General features: G+C 43.1%; 1 protein-coding gene across 3 annotated transcripts in view; it reads right to left on the bottom strand.

The window, feature by feature from the left end:
- Positions 1–3,710: 3,710 nt before the first annotated feature.
- Positions 3,711–25,495, bottom strand: part of LOC139361286 (disco-interacting protein 2 homolog C-like) — a 115,119-nt gene continuing 93,334 nt past the window's right edge. For 2 of the 3 annotated variants that reach the window (XM_071089903.1, XM_071089904.1), the window contains exons 2-4: positions 23,735–23,860; positions 9,043–9,252; positions 3,711–6,557 (exon numbers count right to left, since the gene is read on the bottom strand). In XM_071089903.1, coding sequence (XP_070946004.1) covers positions 6,301–6,557; positions 9,043–9,252; positions 23,735–23,807 — 540 coding nt within the window. In that variant the 5' untranslated portion in view covers positions 23,808–23,860 and the 3' untranslated portion in view covers positions 3,711–6,300. The remainder of the gene's footprint in view (positions 6,558–9,042; positions 9,253–23,734; positions 23,861–25,495) is intronic. The other variant, XM_071089905.1, reaches the window with a different exon arrangement.

Below are 25,495 nucleotides of genomic sequence, written 5' to 3'. Positions count from 1 at the left end.
CCAACCAGCAGCCCTAGGCCAGGCCAGGCTCCCAGAGTCAGAGCCAGGAAGAAGCCAGGCACATGGAGAAGCCACTGGTCCCCACCAACACCAAGGGTGCAGTAAGAATTTTGATGGAAATATTTAAAAACTCATTCGACAACTTCCTATCTCCCCAACCAGCCTCTACATATGATTCCACCTTTTCCGACTCCTGAGCCATCGTCAGGGGTGTCACAGGGGTGGGGCTGCCTGCTCTGCCCAGGGCCTGGGACCCTCCAAACTTCGGAGGTCTGGGGTCCCCTCTCTCCTCCCTGGGAGCAATTGTCTTCTCTGCTGTCAAATTGTCACTTCCATCCTCCCACAACACACGAGAATTTAAGACAGGATTTTGTTGGGGACACAGCTAAACCATATCAAAGGGGGGACCTGGGGCTACCTCATGGGGCTCTGGCATGAGCTTGGGTGACACAGGTTATAAGACCCCATCTGCTTCAGGTTTAATTGCATACACCAAGATTCCCAGGTTGTAGTCCTAATCAAGGACCTCAGAATGTGTCTGTATGTGGAGATAGGCCTTTTAAAGAGGTGATTAAGGTAACGAAGTCATTAGAACTGATGCCCTTGTAAGAAGAGATCAGGACACAGACATCTATAGAGGGACAACCGCACGAGAACACAAGAGAAGATGCCATCTGACAGTCAAGGAGAGATGCCTTAGGAGGAGCCAGTCCTGAACTCACCTTGACCTTGGACCTCCAGACTCCAGGACTATGAGAAATACATCTGTCTTTTCACAAAACTGCCTGTGGCAGCCCAACCAGAGCCATGTACCATCTTTGGTTCTCAGAAATTCCACTTGGTTTTATGCTCCTGGATTTTAGGAGGCCCCTGGATGACCAGCATGTGGCTAAAGTTAGAGAAGGAGTTACCTGTGTAAGAGAGCCCCACACATCTCTGAGCGGACACTGTACAGCCCATGAGATATTGGGTGTAGTATCATCCTCTCTTCCCTAGGATATTAAGAACAATATCACAGGAGGGGTGTACAGCCACAGCCCCTGCGTTACTGGGAGCAATAGCATCTTCTCCCTCTCTCAATACAAGGAACAATATCCCAGGGTGGGTGTACATCCCCTGTGATATTGGGCGTAATGTCATCGTCTCCCAATGTGGATATTGGGCATAGTGTCACAGGGGAGTGTATACCTTCTTCGTTATCGGGAATAATATCCTCTCCCCTCAGGATTGTAGGCAAAATATCAAAGGGGTTTTACAACTCGTGAGATATGGGCAGTAATATCATCCTCTCCCCACCTAGATGTTAGGAACTCTATCACAGGCAGCTGTACATTTCTTGCAATATTGGGAGTCATATCATCCTCTCCCATCACGGATATTAAGAACAATATTACAAAAGAAGTATACACCCCTTGCCATATTGAGAGTAATATGCTCTCCCCTTCAGGATATTAGGAACAATATCGCAGGAGGTGTGTACAACCCCTGTGATATTGGGAGTAATATCATCCTCTCTCCCTGAATGTAAGAAACAATATCACAGGAGGATGTACACCCCCTGTGATATTGGGAGTCATATCATTTTCTCTGCCTCTGGATATTCGAAACAGTATCACAGTGGGTGTGTACACCCTCTGCGATATTGCCACTAGTATCATCGTCTCCCTCCCAGGATATAGGGAACCTGCGATATTGGGAGTGATATCATCCTCTCCCTCCCTGGATATTAGGAACAATATCACTAGGGAGTGTACACCTCCTGCAATATGGAGACTAATATCATCCTCTCACCCCCTGGATATTAGGAACCATATCATAGGGGTGGTGTACACCCCCTGTGAAATCAGAAGAAATATCATCCTCTCCACCTTTGGATGTTAGGGACAATATCACGGGGGAGGTCTATGCCCCCTGCGATATTGGGAGTCGTATCATCCTCTCCCACCCAGGATATAAGGAACAAGACGACCGAAGGGATGTACACCCACTGCCATAGTTTCAATAATGTCATCCTCTACCCCCTGGCTGTTAGGAATAACATCATAGTGGGGTGTACACTTTCTTCGATATTGGGAGTGATATCATCCTCTCCCTGCCGGATATCAGGAACAAGTCTATTAATTATTAATAAGTATAAGAAAAATTAAGAGTAATCATCAATATTAATAATCACAATAAAGATAGTAAAATACTAGTTAAAAATGTTAATGATTAGCATTAATAATCAATAGTAATATCACCATTAATAAAATAATGATATCAGCAATTAATGTTACTTAATACTAAGTGATGGTAATAAAACAATATTAACAATTATTTTAAGCATGCATAATCATATATTTAAAATAATTATCCATAATAACGGTATCCTATTAATAGTATCATTGATAATTGTTAATATCAATCATGGATGTTCAATAATCATATTATTACTCCTAATACCACAGGGGGTGTACACCTACCTGTGATGTTGTTCCTAATATCCAGGGACAGAGAGCATGGGATGTTGTTCCTAATTATCAAGGAGGGGAGAGTGTAATATTACTCCCAATATGACAGGGTGTGTACATCCCCCCCAAGGCATTGTTCTTGCCATTCAAGACAAGAGAGGATGACATGACTCCAGATATCGAAGAAAGTGCAAACCCACGTGTGATCTTCTTTCTAATATCCAGAAAGGAAGAAGAGGATAGTAATCCTTATATGGCAGGAGGGGTACACTCACTCTGATATTTTTCCAAATATGCCGGGAAGAGGATAATTGCATTCCCAATATCGCACCAAGGGTTGTACACCCCGTGTGAGATGGTCCTTCATAATGTTTCAAGGTGGGAGGGATGATATTATGACCTATATGGCAGAAAGTGTACACCCCCCAGGATATTGTTCCCATGATCCTGGAGGGAAGGGGATGATATTACTTTAAATGTTACAGAAGGTGTACACGCCCCCAGTGATATTGTTTCTCATTTCCACGTGGGAGAGGAGGATATGACACCCAATAATGCAGGGAGTAGAAACAATCCTGGGATATTCTTCTTAACATTCAGGGAGGAAGAGGATGATATTACTCCCAATACAGACGGGTGTACACCCTCTGACGGTGTACACACAGAGTATACACCCATCTGTGAAAGAGTTCATAATTTCCAGAGGGGCAGATGATATTACTCACAATATCAAACAGGCTGTGAGTCCACCATGGCCCCTAATAGCCAGCGGGAGGAGAAGGGGTGGCTATTAGTCCCCACCTTGTGGGGGTGCCTCACCCCCCTGCGAGGTGACTTCTAATAGCCAGAGGGGGAGAGGGGGTGGCGATTAGTCCCCACCTCGCGGGGGGTGCCTCACTGCCCTGCGATGTGGCTCTTAATATCCGGGGGGGGAGAGGGAGTGGCTATTAGTCTTCACATCATGGGGGAGGTCCTAAAATAAAATATATGTTAACTATTTAAAGGTGTGAATTTTATTACATATAGAAAAATATGTGTTTAGTGTACGAATGTGTGCATTTATGTCAAATACATGAAAACACATAATCCAGGTGTTTCAGTTCATACCACTGTAGAGACTTTTCGGTTTCTTTTCATACAACTGCCCAACTGGGGCCCAGAACCAACACCCACCAGCTGTGTCACTGCATCTATTGTTTTACTGTCACACACCGGCCCTACCCCACCAAAAAAAAAAAAAAAAAAAGCCATGGCACTTAATAAAAAATTAATTTTACAACATTATTAGAGATGACTTGTAGTCCTCTTTGAAGAGATTGCAGCATGTGAAGGATTTCAAATACAACTGTGTTCTGAGTCTCCTGATCTAAGGACCTGTCCGCACTGGTGGCTTTAGCAGTGCTTCATGCAAACTTCCAGGAGGCATGTGTGTCATGTCTAAGAGCAAACTAGAGTTCACGCCTCAGCACTGTGTGCCTCTTCTTTCTTCCGTCCCACAGGCACCGTCTTCGCCCAGGGAGCTGGTGCTGTGCTCTGAGGCTCTGTCCCACCAGTCCCTGCCAAGTCCCTGGTGCCACTGTGGAGAACCAGCCTCCGTCTGTAAAAGTGTGTTGTGCAGAAAACAACTCATCCAAATCTGTTTAAAAACCACACATTTGCGACGCCTATAGGACTCAGAAGGTGGAGGCAGACAGGTAGAGGCAGCTGCCATGGGGGCTGAAGATCAAGCCGGTCTGTCTGGTGACTGATGGGCACTGTCTGCAGTGAGCCACTGCACATTTAGCGAGGCTGTCTGGCCCCTCACCTCTGCCAAGCCTCCACCCATCGAGTCTGGCCTGGATTCTCACACGCCTGCACAGCCTTCATCTGGTTCATAACTCAGCTCACAAAGGGCCCCATACAAAGGCCCCCGGACCGCGGCAAGGACGGCGGTGGTCACACCTGTGGCCATTTATCCTCTCTACATCTAGCTCCTCTTCCTGAGGCAACACACCTCCGAAGTCACAGCCTGGCCTTCCAACTCTCCCCCGTGCCGGGCTTCTTGGCATGTTGCTCTGCTGCACACACCTCAGCAAATACTGCTGATCAGCCAGAATCACCCAGAAATCTCTTAACCTTGATTCTGACTGCTTTTATAATTTGTAGTATCTGTACTTCTGGTGTGATTTGAGGAACAACAAATTTTAAAATTAGAGAAGATGTGGTTTTTATTCTCTCCTTTCTACTTGCAACCTTGAAAATTCAAGTAGCAGCAAGGTTTGTTGAGAGTAACTTCCACCAAATAGAACCTATTACAAAGGTACTACAGAGTATCAAATAACCACATAGATGTAAAATAGAGATGCAGACACAGATATAAAATCCAATGATTAAACCAAACTGAGAAATGCTTGCCGGTTTGATAGGACTTCTGAAACTTGACAAAAATGTTGGCTAAGGGATACAAGATGCTACGAGGTGAGTGAAATGTTTGGCCTAGAACCACAGGCTCTCTCCTCTTTACAGCAGAAAATCCATAAGGAAGCCAAATCTGAAAGAACCAGGTACCATTGAATGGCATAATCAGTCGTCCTTCCCATCCCTGGGGCCATCTGCGGTGAGTGCAGCCAGTCGTTCACCAACATCCATCATCCATCCTCCAGGCCATGGCTACACTTTACTCCCAGGCTCCCTGTCATTATGTAGATTAGGTAAATCATGGCCACTCTCGCCTTAACCCTCCCCCGCCAGCATGGCAATCACCCAGTCCCAACCACAGCAAGGACAGCCGTGTCCGTGGGAACACAGAGCAGGAGTCTGAAAGGAACCTGGATCTCTGAATACCTCATGGAGCAGTCACCAGCCTGGAACATCCTCCCTGACAGGTTTGCAAGACAGAAAAACTCCTTGGTTCCTCAAGCTACAATACTGCAGAGTCTCAGGTCACAGCATCCTTACCTACCCTCGTCAGGAACCGTTCATGCTCATCAAGACATGAGAACAAAACTGCAGTGGCACAGTCACACATACCCAGAACGCAGACCACCTGCTGCTCACATTCATCGTATTAACACTAAAAAGCCACCTCGGTGGATATCCTGGATGTCGACACTCGGCGGCTTTTTGCTGGAGATGTGCTTTGTGCATTTATCGCATGACCATCTTGGCGTCAGGAGCTGCTGCGCAGATGGCAGCTGTGCACGTCACAGGGAGTCTTACTCGCTGGAATCTCAGCCTGCTCCCAGCATCAGCTCCCACAGGGTCCTCTCCTCTGGGAGCGCGTGCTTGGACGCCACAGTGTCCTGTGGATCCACACAACCACGCTGTCCTCCCTGGCCACTGTGCCTGTCCACTGTGTCCACACAGGCCTCCCTGTCCACTGTGCTTGTCGCGGCTCCGATAGTCCTCCCTGTCTACCTGTTGGGGTTCGGAGAGGCCTCCTTGTCCGCCTGCGAGTCCCGTGCACTACAAGATTACGCCATTCCAAGGCTGCTCGATGAGGCTTCACACGGGGGCATTGTATTTCATTCACTGCTAGGTTCTACACTGACTTTTATGACCCCGGGGAAGGACTAAGACTTAAATAGAACAGGGGCTAGGTGATACAAACCGCCGCTGTAATCAGAACATACCAAGACCAGGCCACAGGAAGGAAGGAGAAGCCCTCGGCCGCAGCCTGTTACCAAGTCGCTGACATCTCTGTCCAACATGGATAAAAAGACCCTCTTTCCTCCGAAGTCTAAAGCAACATACCGGCCCATCTGACAGTAATTCTGTTGTACATTTAACTTCTTCTTGCTTTTCTAAGTGACTGTTCACGGTCTTAACACCTGTGCAAGAATTTCTCAGTTGCTGAACCACTGTTAGTTATTCAGCAGATAAAATGGCAGCAGATTGTACCCCAGGAAGAAACACACCCAGTCACGGGCACAGAACGGGACATCAGCACAAACCGTTTCCCAGAAAAAAACACATCTCTGCTTTGGGACGTACCATTCCCGGTCTCCATGAGCTCGGCGTTGCAGTACTTGGGCGCTGTCCGGGACCCCGTGGAACCCTGTGGTCGCTCCATCTGTATGGAGTGCTCTGAGGTGTACGTGGTTACATCAGGAGGTGCAGAATGATTATCTGTAAAGAAGCACATCATGAGTGTTTCTGGTGGTTGTGGCGTTTGTTCTGCAGGTTGAGCAAGCCATAGCTCAGGAAGAGACCGGAGCGCGGTCTGGGGGTGCCGTGAGAAGCCAAAGCCGATCTCAGCCACGTCTGCCACACACATCCGGCACAAAGGGGGACCCCAGCATAACTCATGTTGCCGAAAATGGAGCAGAGTTTAGTGAAACCTCAATTTCCTAATAGGAGCCACGTCAGCGGCGTTTTAACTAGAATAACGTTAGACCGGCAATGGCAGGGTGCCAGGAAGCGTGTGTGTGTTCATGGAAGGGTCCCGTTTCCTGTCGGCCACCGTCCACACAGCCCAGGGCTTTACTCGCGCTTTGGAGCCCAGGGCCTGGAAATGGAAACCCAGCTCTGGAAACTTCTGGGGATTTGGGGATGTCCCTTAAGCTCTCCATGCCTCAGTTTCTTCATCAAATGGGAATAGTAATGGCTATGACCATGTAGGGTCTGGGGGGGGGGGTTGGCCAGTGTGACTATGTTGTGACTGGACTCCCTAGAACACTCACACGCACACGTGATCACAGATGCTAAGTTCTCATTCACAGGCTTCTGATTATCTCAGAAGGTCAAATGCACATCTGACTTTTTACTTCTCTTGTTTTGCCACACAAAATATTTCTCCTCTTCAAGTTTCATTATTTTGTCACGGCTTTTCCAAAAAATTCCCAAACTTATAGAAAATTTCCAGATAGTCTAGGAGGATTATCTTTGTGCCCAATTAGAAATTACCGGAACGCGATCACCCTAGAGTTACATTTGGGTCACACTGAGCCCTGATGTACGTGAGTTAGGAGCCCCTCATAGTTTGGATACATTAATTCTTTGTACTAAAACTTCCTCCAGTATTGAAAGGGTAAACCCACAAAGGGAGGCCCAAGTGCAGTGATTCATTTATTCAAAAATATGTGTTTTCCTTGGTAAGATTCTGTGCATTTTCTTAAAATTGAATAAGATCTGAGGATACAAATGCTTCCACCAAGTGGCAGAGGTGGTGTCTGGCCTCCCCGTTCTCGTCTGGCAGAGCCTCGGCCACTATCCTGCGATCCAATATACACATGGAATTTTATTATGGAAAAATATGTAACAGTCACACATTTCTGTTCAATGTTTAGCCTACTGTGATTTCAAGTAGGGCTATTAATTCACATAAACGAGTGTACATGTTCCTGAAACTGTGTCAAACTGAAGTTTAATACTGCTTTTCATTTGAGTACTACTTCGCAAACTTTTAAAGAGTATTTCTGTTTTCTCCTTTATACTCACAACAGTTGAGAGAGAAAAATTATTTTTTTCAATTTTTTTCCCCTCACTCAAAGCCTAAAGCAGGAGAAGGGACTTCAAGATCCCAGCAGCAGTTATTGGGAAAAGTGAGACAGACCCAGCTCTCCTGACAGCAAACTCCTGTTCCAGACAGAAAACAGCTGACGCTTTCAGTGTCAGTGAGCACCGAAGGGGCTGGGACCCAAGTCAATCCCAAACACCTCTGGGTGTGAAGGAGTCAGTGATCTAGAAGTGAACATTCTGGGGTTCTGGGGTGTCTGTGGGCTATCTGATCACACATGACGTCCACCTGCTTCCCACTGAGGGTTTTGCAGAGATCAGGCTTTCCTGTGGTAGCTGGTGCCGGGAGGGTCTGAGCCTGTGGCTCGTGCTCCGTTATCGGCGACGTGGTACACAGTCGTCTCCGGTTACTGCTTTAATAGAGACACACACCAAATCCTATTCAACCCAAGTCCCATACTTGATGGAAAACATTTACTCCTGAACCATTCAAAGGCAGAGCGACGCGAGGCTCATCGTGGCTCCCCCACGCGTCGACTCTACCTCTATTAATTCTCACTTCACTCCTTTTCCACGACATCTTCAAACGTTGTGGGGCAGTGATCCTAACTTCGTTCTTTTTCTAATACAGAGGATCTCCCTTGTCATAGAACCTACACAAAACAGTGCGCCACGCCCAAGAAATCTGAACACCTGTGGCAGACAGCAGCGTAAAGCGGCCGTGCTTAAAGCCTTCATTTCCTTAAATGACTCCCGTGGTCAGGAGAAGCACACTTTAAAACCCTGTCCTGTTGACTGGGACTGTTAAGGTTTCACGCAGAAGCATAAGTGAGAAGAAAAGTTGGAAGCGGATATGGCTGCAGGATTCCCCAGGAACACAAAAGGACTTATAAGCAGAAGGCCCCTGGAATTCGGATATGGCTGCGGGATTCCCCAGTAATAAGGCCCCTGGAATTCCAGCTGTGGGAGGGACCTGGGCATGAGAAGCAGTAAAGCATCTTCCAGAAACAATCCAACCAAAGCACCCCAGGGGCCAGAGGGGCTCTGCGCTCTTTCCACTAAGGGATTCCACAGCCACGATGCAAACAGAGAAAAACGTGCACACGCAAAGGCATTTAGACAACAGGCACAGAAAGACACTGTGAAGCGTGCTCACCCATGTGGGTCTGGGCCATGACATCCGCCAGCCTGTTGGCAGCTCTGCTGTCCCCGCTCTGCGTGGAGGACGAGGAGGTGGTGGACGTGGTGGAGCCGTGGATGGCCTGACTGATCCAGTGCTCCATGTTGATGCTGCCCTGGCTGGAGGTCGGGGTGCCCTGGGAGTCCCCCTGCAATGAGCCTTCATCTTCGGAGCCAGAAGAGGTCTCTGTGTAAGAAGAAAGGCGATTTGCTGCATATTACAGCAAAAACATGCACCACAATCTCAGTCCCTCCAACACAGATCTACTTCACCCAAGTCTGAACAGTTGTTTAATGACTTTTTGCCGTAGACACTCTTGAGAATTTAAACCACTTTTCAGATAATGAGCCATTTATTTTAGCATAATGCATTTTTCTTCTAAAGCACCTTATACAAACATGCTATAAGATGTTTGATACTGTCATCTCAAAGATGCACTGACACATATCCTCTACACAGCAGTTTGGGAAGAAACCAAGTGTTTTCTTGTGTCAGTCAGAAAGAGAAAGTGAGAGGGCAAGGGGAGGCGGAGGGCCTGTGCGGCTCTCAGGAGTCTCAGTGTGACTATGTTTAGCCCTGGTTAGTCCTGAGATGCTCTTCTGGGCTCTGATTTATTTCTACGTTGGTGTTTGTGTTATATACCCTTGCAGGTGATTTTTGCATCTGTGTGTTAGTTACCCATACCGCTGATTTATTTCTACATCGGTGTGTTAGATACCCATGCAGGTGATTTCTGCGTCTGTGTGTTAGTTACCCATACAACTGATTTCTTTCTATGTCAGTGTGTTAGATACCCATACAGCTGATTTATTTCTACGTTGGTGTGTTAGATACCCATGCAGCTGATTTATTTCTACATCAGTGTGTCAGATACCCATGCAGGTGATTTCTGTGTCGGTGTGTTCGATACCCATGAGGGTGATGGATTTCTACCTCGGTGTGTTCGATACCCATGCAGCTCTCTAAGGATCAAGACGCTGGTGATGGTAACAGGAGAGAAAGCAGAATGTGCCTCACATGGAGCGGCCTCTCCACCTCCCCGTTTTCCTCCGGGACACACGACAAACCCTCATGTCACATTTTGCACACAAATCTAATCACCTTTACAGTATTCGTTTCTTATACATTCTCATTATTGATTTTTCTATCTGTACAAATTGGATATCTTGGATTATGATAAAATACATCCATTTTTTCACTATAATTCAGGAGAACATTTTTCATTTAATAACTTTTCATGCAGTACCAAGGTTTTTGGGAATACATTGCTGGTGTATTTGTTAAACTTCAACGTAAGAATGACACTCAGAATCCTACCTACAGGTGAGTGATGGGAGGCGCCGGCTCAGGTGAGCAGCTCCAGATCATTGGGTGAGAGGAGGAGTCACAGCAAATAATCTTAAGACACAGGATTGCTTCTTAAAAGACAATAATAGCAAACAATATTCACACTTATTACCACTGTCACACGACTTATGCTGTCTGGGAATTTTTTTAAAAGTTTACTTGTTAGACAAGCAACAATATTAGGAGCCTGAAAATTCTCTATCATCTTGCTTTTTTTTTCTTTTGAGACAGAGTCTTGCTCTGTTGCCCAGGGTGGGGTGCAGTGGCATGATCTCAGCTCACAGTAACCTCTCACTCCCAAGCTCAAGCGATTCTCCTGCCTCAGCCTCCCAAATAGCTGAGATTACAGGCACGTGCCACCATGCCTGGCTCATTTTTGTGTTTTTAGGAGAAATGGGGTTTCAGCATGTTGGCCAGGCTGGTCTCGATCTCCTGACCTTGTGACCTCATGATCGGCCTGCCTCGCCCTCCCAAAGTGCTGGGATTACAGGCGTGAGCCACTGCGCCTGGCCCACCCTGCCTTTTAAGAAAACTTACACAATTTATATAAAAGAAAAAGTAAAACTGACACAGCCTTGAGACTTTTGAGAAAGGTACACAACCAGGTGTCCATATGCAGCACAACCATCTCCCCAGAACGTCTTCTCACAACCCTTTCCAATCTTTCATTCCTCACTCCCACCTACCTTTTCCAAGAAACCTGCAGAATAATGTGATATAGACACTCGACAGAATAGCAGCAAACCAAGCAAGCAGCATATGAAATGGATGATACAGCATGACCAGTGGTGACTAGAATTACACACCATGGGGACAGGAAGTCAGGTTGATTTAACATTCAAAACTGAATTAATGTCATACACCATATAGAATTACGGAGTAGAACCGCATGTTAACCTTAGGAGACATAGAAAAGTACTGACAAATTCAAGAGAATGAAACTGAACAAACCAGGAATAGAAGGCAATTTCCTCAACCTGCTAAAGTACATTCGTGAAAAGCCACAGCTAACATTGTATTTAATGGTAAACACTAGAATGCGTTTTCCCTAAGATGGAGAACAAGACAAAGATGTCCCCTCTTGCCACTTTTATTCAACGTTATCTGGCAGGTTCTAGCTGGTGAAATAAATTAACAAGTTTAGTAATGAAGACATCCAGATTAGAAAGGAAGGAATAAAAGTGTCTTTATTCATAGATGACATCACCTTGGGATGTAGAAAATGGCAAGAAGTACACCAAACATGTTTTGCATTACTAAAACAAAGTTTGATGGGATCATAGGACACAAGATAAAGATATACATATACTAGAAATAACCTGAAAATAAAGAAAATCGTTCCATTCACAATAGCCTCAAAAGCAGAAGACACTCAGCTGAACTTCTAACAAAAAGGTGCAGAATGTGTACAATGGCAACTATAAAACATTACTGAGAGACATTAAGGATCCAAATAAATGGAAACTAAATAAATGGAGATAGATTCAAGATCGTGAATTGGAAAACTCAGCATTATCAAGACAATTCTTCCCAAACTGTTCCATTAATTCAAGGCACTGCCTAATAAAATCCCAGAAGGCTGTGTGTGAAATGGAAAGCTTATTCTCAATTTTATCTGGAAATACAAAGGACCTACAATAGCCAAAATAAATTTAAAAAAGGGAAACAATGTTGGAAGACTTCACTATCTGATTTCAAAACTTTACATAAAGTCATAGTTTTTAAGGCAGTGGTATTAGCACAAAAATAGACACATACATCAAAGGAACAGAATTAAATTGAGAAATAAAGCCTTGTATTTATGGTTAATTTATTTTTGACAAAGGTCTCAAGACAATTCAGTAAGAGAAAGGTAGTTTGTTTTTTCAACAAATGTTGCTGCGGCAACTGAGTACCCACACACCAAAAAGAAAAACCGTGGGGGAAAAAGTCCCCCAAACCAAACCAAAACAAACAAAAATCCCACTTAGATCCCTACTGCACACACAAAAATTAACTCCAAATGAGTCACAGACCAAAATGAAAGAACAGTAAGACCATGAGACTACTAAAACTTCCAAAAACACAATCCATAGAAATTAGTGAAATAGACTTCATTAAAATAGAAAACTAGTAAGTTTTAAAAGATTATTATCTCCCTATAGCTAATGTAACAAATTACTTTGATCTTAGTGGCTTATAACAAGACACGAATCTATTATCCTATTGATGGAGAAGTCAGAAGTGTAAAATCTAAGTGTCAGCAGAACTACATTCCTTCTGGAGGCTTCAAATGAGAATCCATTTCTTTACCTTTCCCAACTTCTAGAGGCCACATGTGTCCCTGACTCCTGGCCCCTCTTCATCTTTAAAGTGCATCACTCCAGTCTCCAGTTCTTTTCTCTTGTAAGGACCTTCTTGATTACAGTGGGTCTACCTACTTAAACCAGGATAAAGGTCCCATCTCAAGATCTTAAATTAATCGAATTAATCAGCTGCAAAATCCCTTTTAACCACTTCAGACAACAGGTTCATAAGTTCTGAGGAATAGGACCTGGGTATCTTGGGGGAAGGGCTTTGTTCTGTCTGCTACATAATAGATTGTTCTTTCACTGAGAAACGTTACATCTGTAAAACTCTTATATTCAGATTACATAAGGCACCTGTAACCCATAAGACGACAACCAACCCATTTAAAACCTGAGCAAAAAATCTGAACATTTTGCCAACATATACAAATGGCTATGAATAGGAATTAGCACATTAAAAGCTAATAAGCACGTTAAAAATGCTTAGCATCATTCATTGTTGCAAAGTAAATACACAATGATATACCATTTCACATCAATTAGAATGGCAGAAATAAAAATAACAGTAACTATTGCTGGTGATGATGTGGAGAAACTGGAATGCACATATGCTGCTGGTGGAAGTGTGAAATGGTGCAGTTATTTTGTAAATAATTTGGCAGTTTTTAAAAAGCTAAACCTAAACTTACAATAAGAGTCAATCATGCTACTTGGCATCCACTTAAGATAAAGGAAATTATATGCATACACAAAGATATATACATAAATGTCGATGGCAGCTTAATACTGGAAACAACCAACTGGTAAATGAATAAACAGAATGTGTCATATCTATCAAATAGAATATAAATAAATAATAAGGAATAAACTACTGGTACATGGTACAGCAAGGACTTCAAAACAGGTAAAGGAGGCATAGAGAATTGTGTACATTGTATGATTTTATATCATAAAATTATAAGATCATAAAAAAACAAAAACCATAAAATCATAGACTAAAATATTCTATGATATTATTTTCTAGAAAATTTAGAGTGCACTGTTATGATTTCTAGGGTTCTTTTTCGTAGAGCTAACCTTTCATCTGATATCCTTTGCAATCAGCCAAGTACATTCTTTAGCACGTTTATAGTGTATTTCTGCTGATAACACATTCTCTCAGCTTTCATATTTGGGAATGTGTTGTTTCACCCCTGTTTATAAAGGAGATTTTCCCTGGATATGAGTTGACAGGCCTTTCTCCTGCTTTTAGTGCTTTAAAAAATGTCTTTCCATGGTCTTCTGGTCTCCACTGTATCTTCACAGAAGTCACGCGTTGTTCAAATGCTTCTCTGGTGTGTAACTTGTCTTTTTCTTCTGAGTCCTTTCAGGATCTCCTCTTAATCTTGGGATTTCAGTACTTTGGCTATCATGAACTTGGATGTGATTCTTGTCATACTTGTTCTGCTTGGAATTCACTGAACTTCTCGGGGCCGGACACAGGTGTTGGACATCAATCTGAGAAAACTCTGACTCCTTTTTTCAAAGGTCCCTGCTCTTCTCTCTCTTTTCCTTCTTGTATTACAAGTATATTGACATATCACAGGATCTTGAGGTTCTGTTGGCTTTTCTTTCATTTTGTTTCTCTGGGCTTTACTTTGGTTAATTCCTTTTCATCTGCCTTCGAGCCCACAGACTTCCTCTTCCTTCTCCAACCTGTTAAGCCTATCAGCGCAATTTCATCTCAGTGTCATATTTTCCAGCTTTATAGTGATGTCTCATGTATTCCCTATATATGCACAGCATCTCCTGTCATCGATATTGCCTACCAGACTGGTACATTTGTCACAACTGATACTTCTACAGCAAAACATCATTACCACTCCAACTCCATCATTCACATCAGGGTTCATTCTTGGTGTTGTACAATATATGGCTCTGGACAAATGTATAACATGTATCCACCATTACAGTATCATACAGAGATCACATGATACTAAAAATTCTCCTGCTCTGCCTATTCATCCCTGCCTCCCCCCGGCCCCTGGCAACCACTGATCTTCTTTACAGTCTCCATAGTCTTGCCTTTTCTAGGATGTTGTAAAGCTGGAATCATACAACAACCTTTTCAGATTGCTTCTTTCACTTAGCAATATGCCCTTTAAGTTTCCTCCGTGTCTTTTTATGGATAGCTCATTCATTTTCAGCCTCATATAATATCCCATTGTCTGGATGTACCACAGCTCACTTATACATTCACCTACTGAGGGGCATTTTGGTTGCTTCCAAGTTTTGACAACTATGAATAAGGCTGCTCTAAATATCTACTTGCAGGCTTTTTGTGTAGACATAAGTTTTCAACTCCTTTGAGCAAATGCCAAGGAGTGTAATTGCTTTATCATATGGTAAGAGTATATTTAGTTTTGTAAGAAACCACCAATCTGTCTTCCTAAAGGCTGTTCTATTTTGCATTAAGACCTGCAATGAATGAGAGAGAATTCCCACAGCTCCACATCTTCACAGGCTTTGGTGTTGATAGTGTTCTGGATTCTGGTGTAGTGATATCTTACTGTTGCTTTCATCTGCATTTCTCTATGACACATGATGTGAAGCATGATTTCATACATCGATTTGCCATCTCTATATCTTCTTAGATGAGGCATCTGTTAGTCTTTGACCCATTAATGTGATGAATTACGTTAATTGGCTTTTCAATGTTAAACCAGCTTTGGATATGTGAAATTCCATGTGGTTTTAGTGCACAATTTTTGTTAGATTTAATTTGCTAATATTTTATTGAAGATTACTGCATCTATGTTCATGAGAGATGTTCTGTAGTTTTCTTGTAATATTTTGTTATTAAAATGGTATTTGGTATTAAAATGATGCTGGCTCTATAGAATGAGTTAAGAAGTATTCCTCAGCCTCTATGTTCTGAAAGAGATTGTAGATAATTGGTATAATTTCTTCTTAGATGTTTGGTAGAATTCACCAGTGAACCCACCTGGGCCTGGCACTTCCTGTTTTGAAAGGTTATTAACCACTGATTCAATTTAACAGATACAGGTCCATACAGATCGTTTCTTCTTGTTCAAATTTTGGCAGATTCTGTCTTTAAAGAAATTGGTTCATTTCATCCACGTTATCAAATTTGTGGCCATAGAGTTGTTCATAATATTTATTATCCTTTTAATGTCCATGGGATCTGTAGTTATGTTCCTTATTTCATTTCTGATATTGGTAATTTATCTGCTGTATTTCTTTTTCTTGTTAGAGGCTGACAGATTTTCTCTCAAAGAACCAGCTTTTGGTTTCATTGATTTTTCTCTACTGATATTCTGTTTTCAGTGTATTGATTTCTGCTCTTTCATTATTTGTCTCCTGCTTAGAATTTAATTTGATGTTGTTTTTCTCGTTTTCGAAGGTGGAAGCTGATTAATTTTAGATCTTGTTTTTTTTAACGTATGCATTTAAATCTATAAATTTCCCTATAAACATTACTGTCATTGCAGCTCACAAATTTTAAGAAGTTTTCATTTTCATTTACTTCAAAAATTCGAAGAAATCTTCAGATTTTTTCCTTGAACAATGTATTATGTATAAGTGTATTGTTTAATATCCTAATATATTTTCCAGTCATCTATTATTGATTTCTACTTTACTGTGGTTGAGAACACACTTGTTTGATTCCTATTCTTTTAAATTTGTTAAGGTGTTTTTTATGGACCACAACATGGTATGTCTTGGTGAATGTTCTGTATTCTGTTGTTGTTGGAGGAAATAGTCTATAAACGTCAGTTATATACAGTTGACTGAGGATGCCGATTTCAATTTTGTCCTGATTTTCTGGCTACTGAATTGGTCCATTTCTGATAAAGGGGTGTTAACCTCTCCAACTATACTAGTGGGTTAATTACTTCTCCTTGAAGTGTATCGGTTTTTGCTTTGGCATTCTGATGCTTTGTTAGCAAAAATACATTTCAGGATTGTTACATCTTCTTGGAGAATTGACCCCTTTATTACGTAATAATCATCTCTGGTAACTTTCCTTGATGTAAAGCCAACTCTGTCTGAAATTAATATCACCACTTCCATTTTTCAAAATGAGTGTTGGCCGGGTACGGTGGCTCATGCCTGTAATCCCAGCACTTTAGGAGGCCAAGGCGGGATGATCACCTGAGGTCAGGAGTTCAAGACCGGCCTGGCCAACATGGTGAAATCCCGTCTGTACCAAAATAGAAAAAAAAAAAAAAAAATTACCCGGGCATGACGACAAATGCCTGTAATCCCAGCTACTCGGGAGGCTGAGGGAGAATCACTTGAACCTGGGAGGCAGAGGTTGCAGTGAGATGAGATCAGGCCATTGCACACCAAAAAATTAGTGTTAACATTTATATCTTTTTCCATCCCTTTACTGTTGATCTATATGTAGGTCTTTATATCTAAAGTGGATTTCTTATAGACAATATATAGTTCGGTGCATTTGGACTGACATTGAAAGTAATGATATACAGTTGAATTAACATCTACCATATTTGTTACTATTTTCTATTTGTTGCCCTTGTTCTTTGTTTTTGTCTTTCACTCTTTTTTTTTTCCTTGTGGTCTTAATTGAGCATTTTCTATGATTTATTTTCTTAGCATATCAGTTCTTTTTTTTTTTTTTTTAAATGGCTGCCTTGGAATTTGCAATATAAATTTACAAGTAACCCAAGTCCACTTTCAAACGACACTACACTGGTTTCTTGATAATGCAAGCACACTATAATAACAAAATAATCCTAATTCCTAATTGCTCTGTCCCATCCCTTGGGTATCACTGCTCTCATTCATTTCACTTATATTTAAGTGTGTGTATATGACATATTTACTGTCACTATTATGAATGAACTGTTATGTTAGATCTATTAAGAAAAATGAAAGATTTTCTTCTACCTTCACTATTTCTTCTTTAATGCTTTTTGTTTTTCTATTTATTTTTTTAAACAGACAAGGTCTTTCTCTGTTGCCCAGGCTGGAGTGGAGCAGCATCATTATAGCTCACCACAGCCTTGAACGGGATCCTGGGCTCAAGAAGTGACCCATCTCAGCCTCTCAAAGTAGCTGGCACTATAGGTGTTGGCCACCACGTTTGGCTTTTTTTTAATGAGACAGAGTCTCACTACGTTGCCCAGGCTGGTCTCAACTAAGCGGCCTCCAGCTGTACTCCCATCTTTGCCTCCCAGAGTGTTAGGATGACAGGTGTGAGCCCTGTAAACAGACTGTGCCCTTCCTTTCTTTGTGTACAGCTTAGTTACTGACCTCTACTATTTTCTCTAAAGAACTTTGAACATTTTTTGCAAGGCAGGTCTACTGGCAACAAATTTTGCAATTTTTGTCGGAGAAGGTCTTTACTTTTTCTTCACTTTTGAAAGATAATTTCACAGAGTATAGACTTCTAGGTTAATGGAATTTTTTTCCTCTCAATAGTTTAAATACTTCACTCCACTTCTTGCTTTCATGGTGTTTGAGGGGAAGTTGAATATAATTCTTATCTTTGATCTTCCATAGGGAAGGAGATTACTCCGGTTTGCTTTTTAATCTTTGATTCACCATAGTTTGAATATTTTATGCCCAAGTAGAGTTTATTTTTGTTTTGTTTTTGTCGTCGTCGTTTTTACATTTATCCTTCTTGGTGTTTCTTGAGCTTCCTGGATCTATGGTTTGGTGTCTGGCATTAATCTGAGGAAATTCAGCTATTACTGTTACAAATAGTTCTTCTGTTCCTCTTTCTTCCCCCTTGTATTACCGTTATGCATATTTTATGCCTCTGTGGAAGTCCCATAGTGCTTGGATACTCTGTTCTTTTTTGCTTTTCAGTTCTGGAGGTTGGAGTTGGGTATTTCCCTTTCCACCAGGTCAGAAGGCTCTGATAAGATCCCACCTGGTTAGTCTCTAGTTAACAAGCTTCTCTGGAAGGTAGACCTAGTGAAGAGTGCACCTACATATTGAAAAATGATTCCTATTCTCTTTCCCCTGTAGTAAGTATGAGGTGATTTTTCTCTCATATTTACACTTCGAGAACCTGGTTGAGCTTCTGATGATACAACTCACAAAAGCATGAGACCCATATGCACAGGCCTCCCGGAGGTTTTAACTCTCAGATGTGGCCACACCTCACTGTAGCAATTTGTCAATTCCAGTTCAGGTTTTCCAATCCCAGCGTGGGTTCCTTGGAGCATTGTGCTCCAGTGTATGGTAATTCTCCGCTTTACCTGTCCAGCCAATCTGGGGACAGTGGCTTGCCTGTGACCTCACGTCTCTTGCACGTTTAAGAAGAACTGCTGATTTTTCAGTTTGCTCAGCTTTTTACCTGTGAGGAGGGAGTGACAATTCTCAAGATTATCGTGTACGGAACCTGAAATTCCCCAACTCCATTATAGTAAAAAGTGTCTTCCCTTCCTCTGGCCCAAGAATTAAAATATTTTCGTTCTTTGACACATTGTAATTTGATTCCCTAAATATTTATAATTGTAGATTTAAAAACTCGGTCTTCTGCTGGATCAGACATCTAGACAGGCACTTTCCAACAGAATTATGAGAGTCCTGTTATAGAACTTGAAACCTTCCTTGTAGCCTCATATAAATATATAAACAGGTACAATTAATTTTACTAGTATATTTTTAACTCAAAATGCTCATACTATACTTTCAATAAGAAATACAAATAGGCCGGGTGAGGTGGCTCACATCTGTAATCCCAGCACTTTGGGAGGCTGAGGCGGGTGGATCACGAGATCAGGAGATCGAGACCATCCTGGCTAACACGGTGAAACCCCGTCTCTACTAAAAATACAAAAAATTAGCCAGACGTGGCAGCGGGCAGCTACTTGGGAGGCTGAGGCAGGAGAATGGCATGAACCCGGGAGGCAGAGATTGCAGTGAGCCGAGATCGCGCCACTGCACTCTAGCCTGGGCAACAGAGCGAGACTCCATCTCAAAAAAAAAAAATACAAATACAATATTTTCTATTTTTTATATTAACTGGCATGTCTTTCACGCAGCAAATCCACTTCAGACCGGGCGCACTTCATGTGCTCAGCCGCCGCATGTGGTGAGTGACAGAGACCATCCTGCATGGGTGTGCACTTTTTACTGCCTCTTTCTTGACCACAGATTCTACCTCCTGTTTCTCTGTGTATGCAGTGATTATTTGCTGAGTATTACACATTGTAGGTAACATGTTGAGCACACTCAGGATCCCTAACCTTCCTCTGAAGGTTTCCAGCTCTTGTTTTAGTAGGTAGCACAGGCACTGCTGGGTCATTGTGACATGGGCAGGCTTGGATTGATTCGCTGCTGGTGTGGATCTGTGGAGAGCTCCAATCCTGCACCCACTCCGATCTCCCCCTCCTGGATGTGGTAGGGTGGCCATGATCCGCTCACACCTGAGCTCCTTCCGAGCTCTGCATTCTGGACTTGATAGGATGGCCCTGCTCCACCCACACCTGAGCTCTCGGCGCCACAGTCTGCAGGTGTTCTCCAGAGGGCAAGTGTACTGTGGGTGCGTCTCATTCATTCTCCTGCCCTCGCCCTCAGGTTCTGGCTGGCACAGCTCTTGTCACAGACTAAAAACAGCCACCTCATTCGGTTTGTGCAGTTTTACAGTTGTTTACGGCAGATGTGTGATTTGGGTCCCTGTTCTCTGATCATGGCTAGAAATTTTGGCAAATGATTCTTATATCTTTACATTTGAAAACTAAAGGCAAGTTTCACCCAAAGAATATTAGTGTTGCGACAATCCTAATGAGTGTTTCTCCAGAAACTATAATCCAGGTCAGCAGTCCGTCATTTCATAGAAGATAAACTTCAAGAACATTCTCTGAAGGGCAATGAAACTCAGTAAGATCTTACCACTGTTACCAACAACTAAGAAAAGTAGGTAGGAAATGCAGCTAAGATTTTGATCGAGTAAGTACGGCAATAAACATGCAAACTATCGCTAAGCACAATATAGGGTGGGAGTAAAAAATTTTTATGATATTGACATTTATGATTTTACAGAACTGCCCCATGTGATAACAAGAGGACTCCTGATGGAAATTTACAAAGGATGCTTTATGGTTTATATAAAAATGTTAGTCAAATCCAAATATTTCACAAAAATAACATTTCAAATAGTATTCTTTTATATTTTGTAGACATCTGTACAGTGAGGTTATTCATCACGCATGACCCAGTAACATTTCTTAGCGGTTGGATTCAATACGAGAAATAAGCAAATAACCGCACTGCTTCTTCCATTTCAAAGTAATTTATCTTATAAAAAGTGGTGAAGAAAAATGCCCGTTGCCTTACATACTGGTTAGTGCCAAAAATTTGGTTTAAAATATTTCAAGTGGTTTATCCTTTTACGTCCATGTTGTTAGTTACACAAAGAACACATACAAATGCAATTTTTTTACCATAAGTTTTTGCAAATTATAACCATAAACTAAAGAAACAGGATTAAGCATATTATTTTTTGAGATAGGGTCTAGCTCTGTTGCCCAGGCTGGAGTGCAGTGGCATGATCACGGCTCACCGCAGCCTCAACCTCCCCTGGCCCAGGTGATTCTCCCACCCCAGCCTCCTGAGCAGCTGGGACCACAGGCACACACCACCATGCCCGGCTGATTTCTGTATTTTTTGTAGGGATGAGCTTTGGAATGTTGCCCAGGCTAGTCTCAAACGCCAGGACTCAAGCAATCTGCCTGCCTTGGCTTCCCAAAGTGCTGAGGTTACAGGCATGAGCCACCACGCCTGGCCTAATCCTTTCTAAAGACTCTCTATTTATTTTTCTTTTCTTTTTTTTTTTTTTTGAGACGGAGTCTTTCTCTGTTGCTCAGGTTGGAGTGCAGTGGCCGGATCTCAGCTCACTGCAAGCTCCGCCTCCCGGGTTTACGCCATTCTCCTGCCTCAGCCTCCTGTGTAGCTGAGACTACAGGCGCCCGCCACCTCGTCCAGCTAGTTTTTTGTATTTTTTAGTAGAGACGGGGTTTTACCGTGTTAGCCAGGATGGTCTCGATCTCCTGACCTCGTGATCCACCCGTCTCGGCCTCCCAAAGTGCTAGGATTACAGGCTTGAGCCACTGCGCCCGACCTTATTGTTATATTTTTCTAATTGAGATGGGAGTCTTGCTCTGTTGCCCCGGCTGGAGTGCAGTGGTGGCATCTCAGCTGACAGCAACCTCTGCCTCCCGGGCTCAAGTGATTCTCCCACCTCAGCCTCCCAAGTAGCTGGGACTACAGGTGTACACCACCAGGCTCAGCTAATTTTTTGTGCTTTTGGTGGAGACAAGATGTACAAAAGGCATTTCTGTACATTTTGCCATGTTTTTCAGGCTGGCCTTGAACCCTTGGGCTCAAGCCATACACCTGCACTGGACTCCCACAGTGCTGGAGTTATAGGCATGAGCTACCGTGCCCAGCCCTTAATCATGTGCTGTGACTTAATATTAAAATAAAGAAAGGGAGGAGTCCAAGGGAGCACGTAGGCAGAAAGGGCTCCTTTGCCAACAACCTTGCTAGCATGGCATTCACTCCCTTGCCTGCTGGCATTGCGCTCTTTAGATGAAGAACACTTTATGTGTAAATGAAAAACAAGAACAACATAGGAACACCCTGTCTCTACAAAAACTTAAAACTTAGCTGGGTGTGGTGGTGAGCACCTGTGGTCCCAGCTGCTTGAGGCTGAAGTCGGAGGACCGCTTGAGCCCAGGTGGTCACAGCTGCAGTGAGCCAAGAGCTGCCATTATGATGCTGAATTCCAACCTTGGTGACAGAGCAAGACCTTGTCTCAAAACAAAAAGCAACGAAAACCCAAAATGATGCACTCTAAGTTCTGTCCTATAAATTCCACTACCTTCATTTGTAAAGGTACATAAAGGTGAAACTCAGGAGCTGCTTGTTGTAATGTGGACATACGCTTGATCTCAGCTCTGATCTGAAGCACATCCTTCTGTCTCACTGCTTCCCAAGTCTAAGCTAAACTTCAAAAGTAAAAATACTCCCCAAAATGTTGTACATTTTCAACTATTCATATTGTACCTTAAGTTTCTCTTGTATTGGAGGAAAAACACGGTGTCATTTAAAGTGATATGTAGCTTCAACGTGGGATGTAAGGTGATTCAAGTCCTTTGAGAAGACAAGCTTGTAACAATGACATGAATAATGTTGGAATCAAAATCACAGAAACTAAACACCAAATAACGTAGGTTCAATCTGTGTCTCTAACAAGTATCCGGATAACTAAACTTTCTGCTTTCCTTGGGTGTGAAGATCATGAAATGTAGTTTATAATTATTTAGGTAGAGAAAATAGAGAATTTGGGTAGTTATGTAAAATTCAAGATTAAAGAAAAGCAGTATTATATAGCAGAAATATAAATTGGCTATTACCTTCAGTAATTTAGATAAGGGGTTGGCAGGTCTGTGCATCAAATCTGGTTCACTGTGCTTGTAAATATAGTTCTATTGGTACTCAGCCATAGGCACTTGCTATCACCCATGGCTGAGGGCAGAGTTCAGTGGTTGTGAGAGACCTTATGGCCTGCAGGAACTAAAATACCAGCTGGCACCTTGCAGGCAAAGTTTATGACCTGATTCGGGTAGCTGCCTAAACTGTCCAATTCGCTTTTTCTAAAACAATCCAACAATACAGCACACGTATCTGAAGATTTGAGAACACGCATGCACCAGCCTAATCAGAAGAAAAGTCCAATTCCACCCAGAGGGCTACAACAAACTCTTCCCTTTTCCATACAAGGAATTAAATGAATAAAACTGTGTGAGATTTTACTGGTATGTATCATATGCACGAGTCTTGATGAAAAGTTAAAAACGTGTATTTATACAGATACATAATGTTACTTTTCCTTCCACGTTTAACTCATACACTGTTTTTGGAATTCTGGTTCACAAAATCTGCATTTCTGCACCATGATTTTGAAGGCAAAAACCCGAATGCTGAGCCAGTGGTCAATTCTGAGGCGCCCAGCATGTTCAGGAGGCAGTGTCAGGGAGCGTGTCCCTTACCTGGAGGGGTGTAGGCATCCATGGAGGTCTGCACAACCAGGGACCTGCGTTTGGAAGGCATAGGCACCGCCATCTTCCACTCTTTGTGTTTGGCCAGAGCTGCCTGGACAGCTTCCGTGTGGACGTCTGAAACGGAGAGAGCTCAGTCACTCAGGGCTCAGCTGAGGTCCCAGAGGCCAAGCTGTACCCTCCTCTCTGTCCCCGCAGCACGGTTCATCCACCTTCTCAAACTCACCAACAGATGGGTAGGTGAGGAAAGAAAATCAGTGTTTACAATTCCAGTAAAGACATTAAAATTTATTCACAGATTTTAATTATTCATTTTATTACTGCAGAATCCATGTCCACAAGCAAACACTGGCTGTAAACTGCGCTGAGATTTTTCTTTTTAGGGTGAATGGACCTTGATCTTTGGAGATTCTTTGTAGGTCACACGTTTGAGCCTCCAAATCCTTTCACTGTACCACGGAGAGGCGTGCACACGCCTCGCACCCCAACTCACACAGCCACAGTCGCAGCTCAGCTCAATACCAGCCATGGGCCAGGACTGTGTTGGCTATGGATAAGGTATGGCTGTGTCCCCACCCAAATTTCAACTTGAATTGTACCTCCCAGAATTCCCATGTGTTGTGGGAGCGACCTAGGGAGAGGTAATTGAATCACTGGGGCCCATCTTTCCTGTGCTATTCTTGTGATAGTGAATAAATCTCATGAGATCTCATGGTTTATCAGGGGTTTCCGCTTTTGCTTCTACCTCGTTTTCTCTTGCTGCTGACATGTAAGAAGTGCCTTTCGCTTCCCACCATGATTCTGAGGCCTCCCCACCATGTGGAACTGCAAGGCCAACTAAATCTTTTTCTTCCCTGTCCCGGGCATGTCTTTATCAGCAGCGTGAAAAGAGACTAAAACAACCATTAACACATTTTGTGGCTATTAACCCATTACATTAATTCCACACATTCACTGAATGCCTTCTCTGTAAGTCCCTACGGGCTGGGGACGCAGTGGTGATAAGGCAGACAGTCTCATGGCATCTAACGCAGGCCACTTCTTAAGGGACGAGACAAGTGATAGATGGGCTAGAGAATTAAAGCAGAGACAGATGCAGCGGCAACTCCAAACTGTGAAGCCAGGGAAGAACCCTCTTAACACAGAATCAGAACAACGGGAATGAAACATACCGGCTGTCAAGACGAGAATCTTTGAGACACAGGCAAAAACCCACTGAAAGGCCCTAAACTGTCAGTGAGAACGGTGTTAGCAGAATAAAAACACCACCAAAAATGGCCAGCGTGAGTGAAGACAGGTTGGGGCAGTTTTCTCTGAAGCTGCGAGAATAATCCCATGAAAGGGAATCGGACGTTGTTGGGGTCCGTGCCGGGGGTGGTGGAGAATGAAAGAACACACAAAAGACAGAGACACACAGAGAACATGGCAGCCGCACTCAGAGCCTCCGCCTCACTTTATTTATACTCCATAAACCCCACGTCAGCAGAAAGAATGCAAAGCAAAACAAACTTTCTTTTCCCACATGTAACCTTCTACTCAGTTCCTTGTTTCTATGCTCTTCCTTATCTGCCTGCCTTCTTGGCGTCTACGGGAGTTCATTAAAAATTCAATTGGAGATACTGTCCTTGAGCCCTATCTATTCTCAGCATACTGTTTTCAAAGGCCCCTGCAGGACGTGGCTTTCTGGCTTAAACCCCCCAAGCTGCCACCTGAGACAGGACCAAGACCCTCAGCATCACGCCCACAAGCAGC

The sequence above is a fragment of the Macaca nemestrina genome, unplaced genomic scaffold (assembly GCF_043159975.1).
Source record: "Macaca nemestrina isolate mMacNem1 unplaced genomic scaffold, mMacNem.hap1 Scaffold_135, whole genome shotgun sequence".
Classification (NCBI taxonomy): domain Eukaryota; kingdom Metazoa; phylum Chordata; class Mammalia; order Primates; family Cercopithecidae; genus Macaca; species Macaca nemestrina.
Note: the sequence above shows the minus strand (reverse complement) of the source record. Positions and strands in the feature narration are given on the sequence as shown.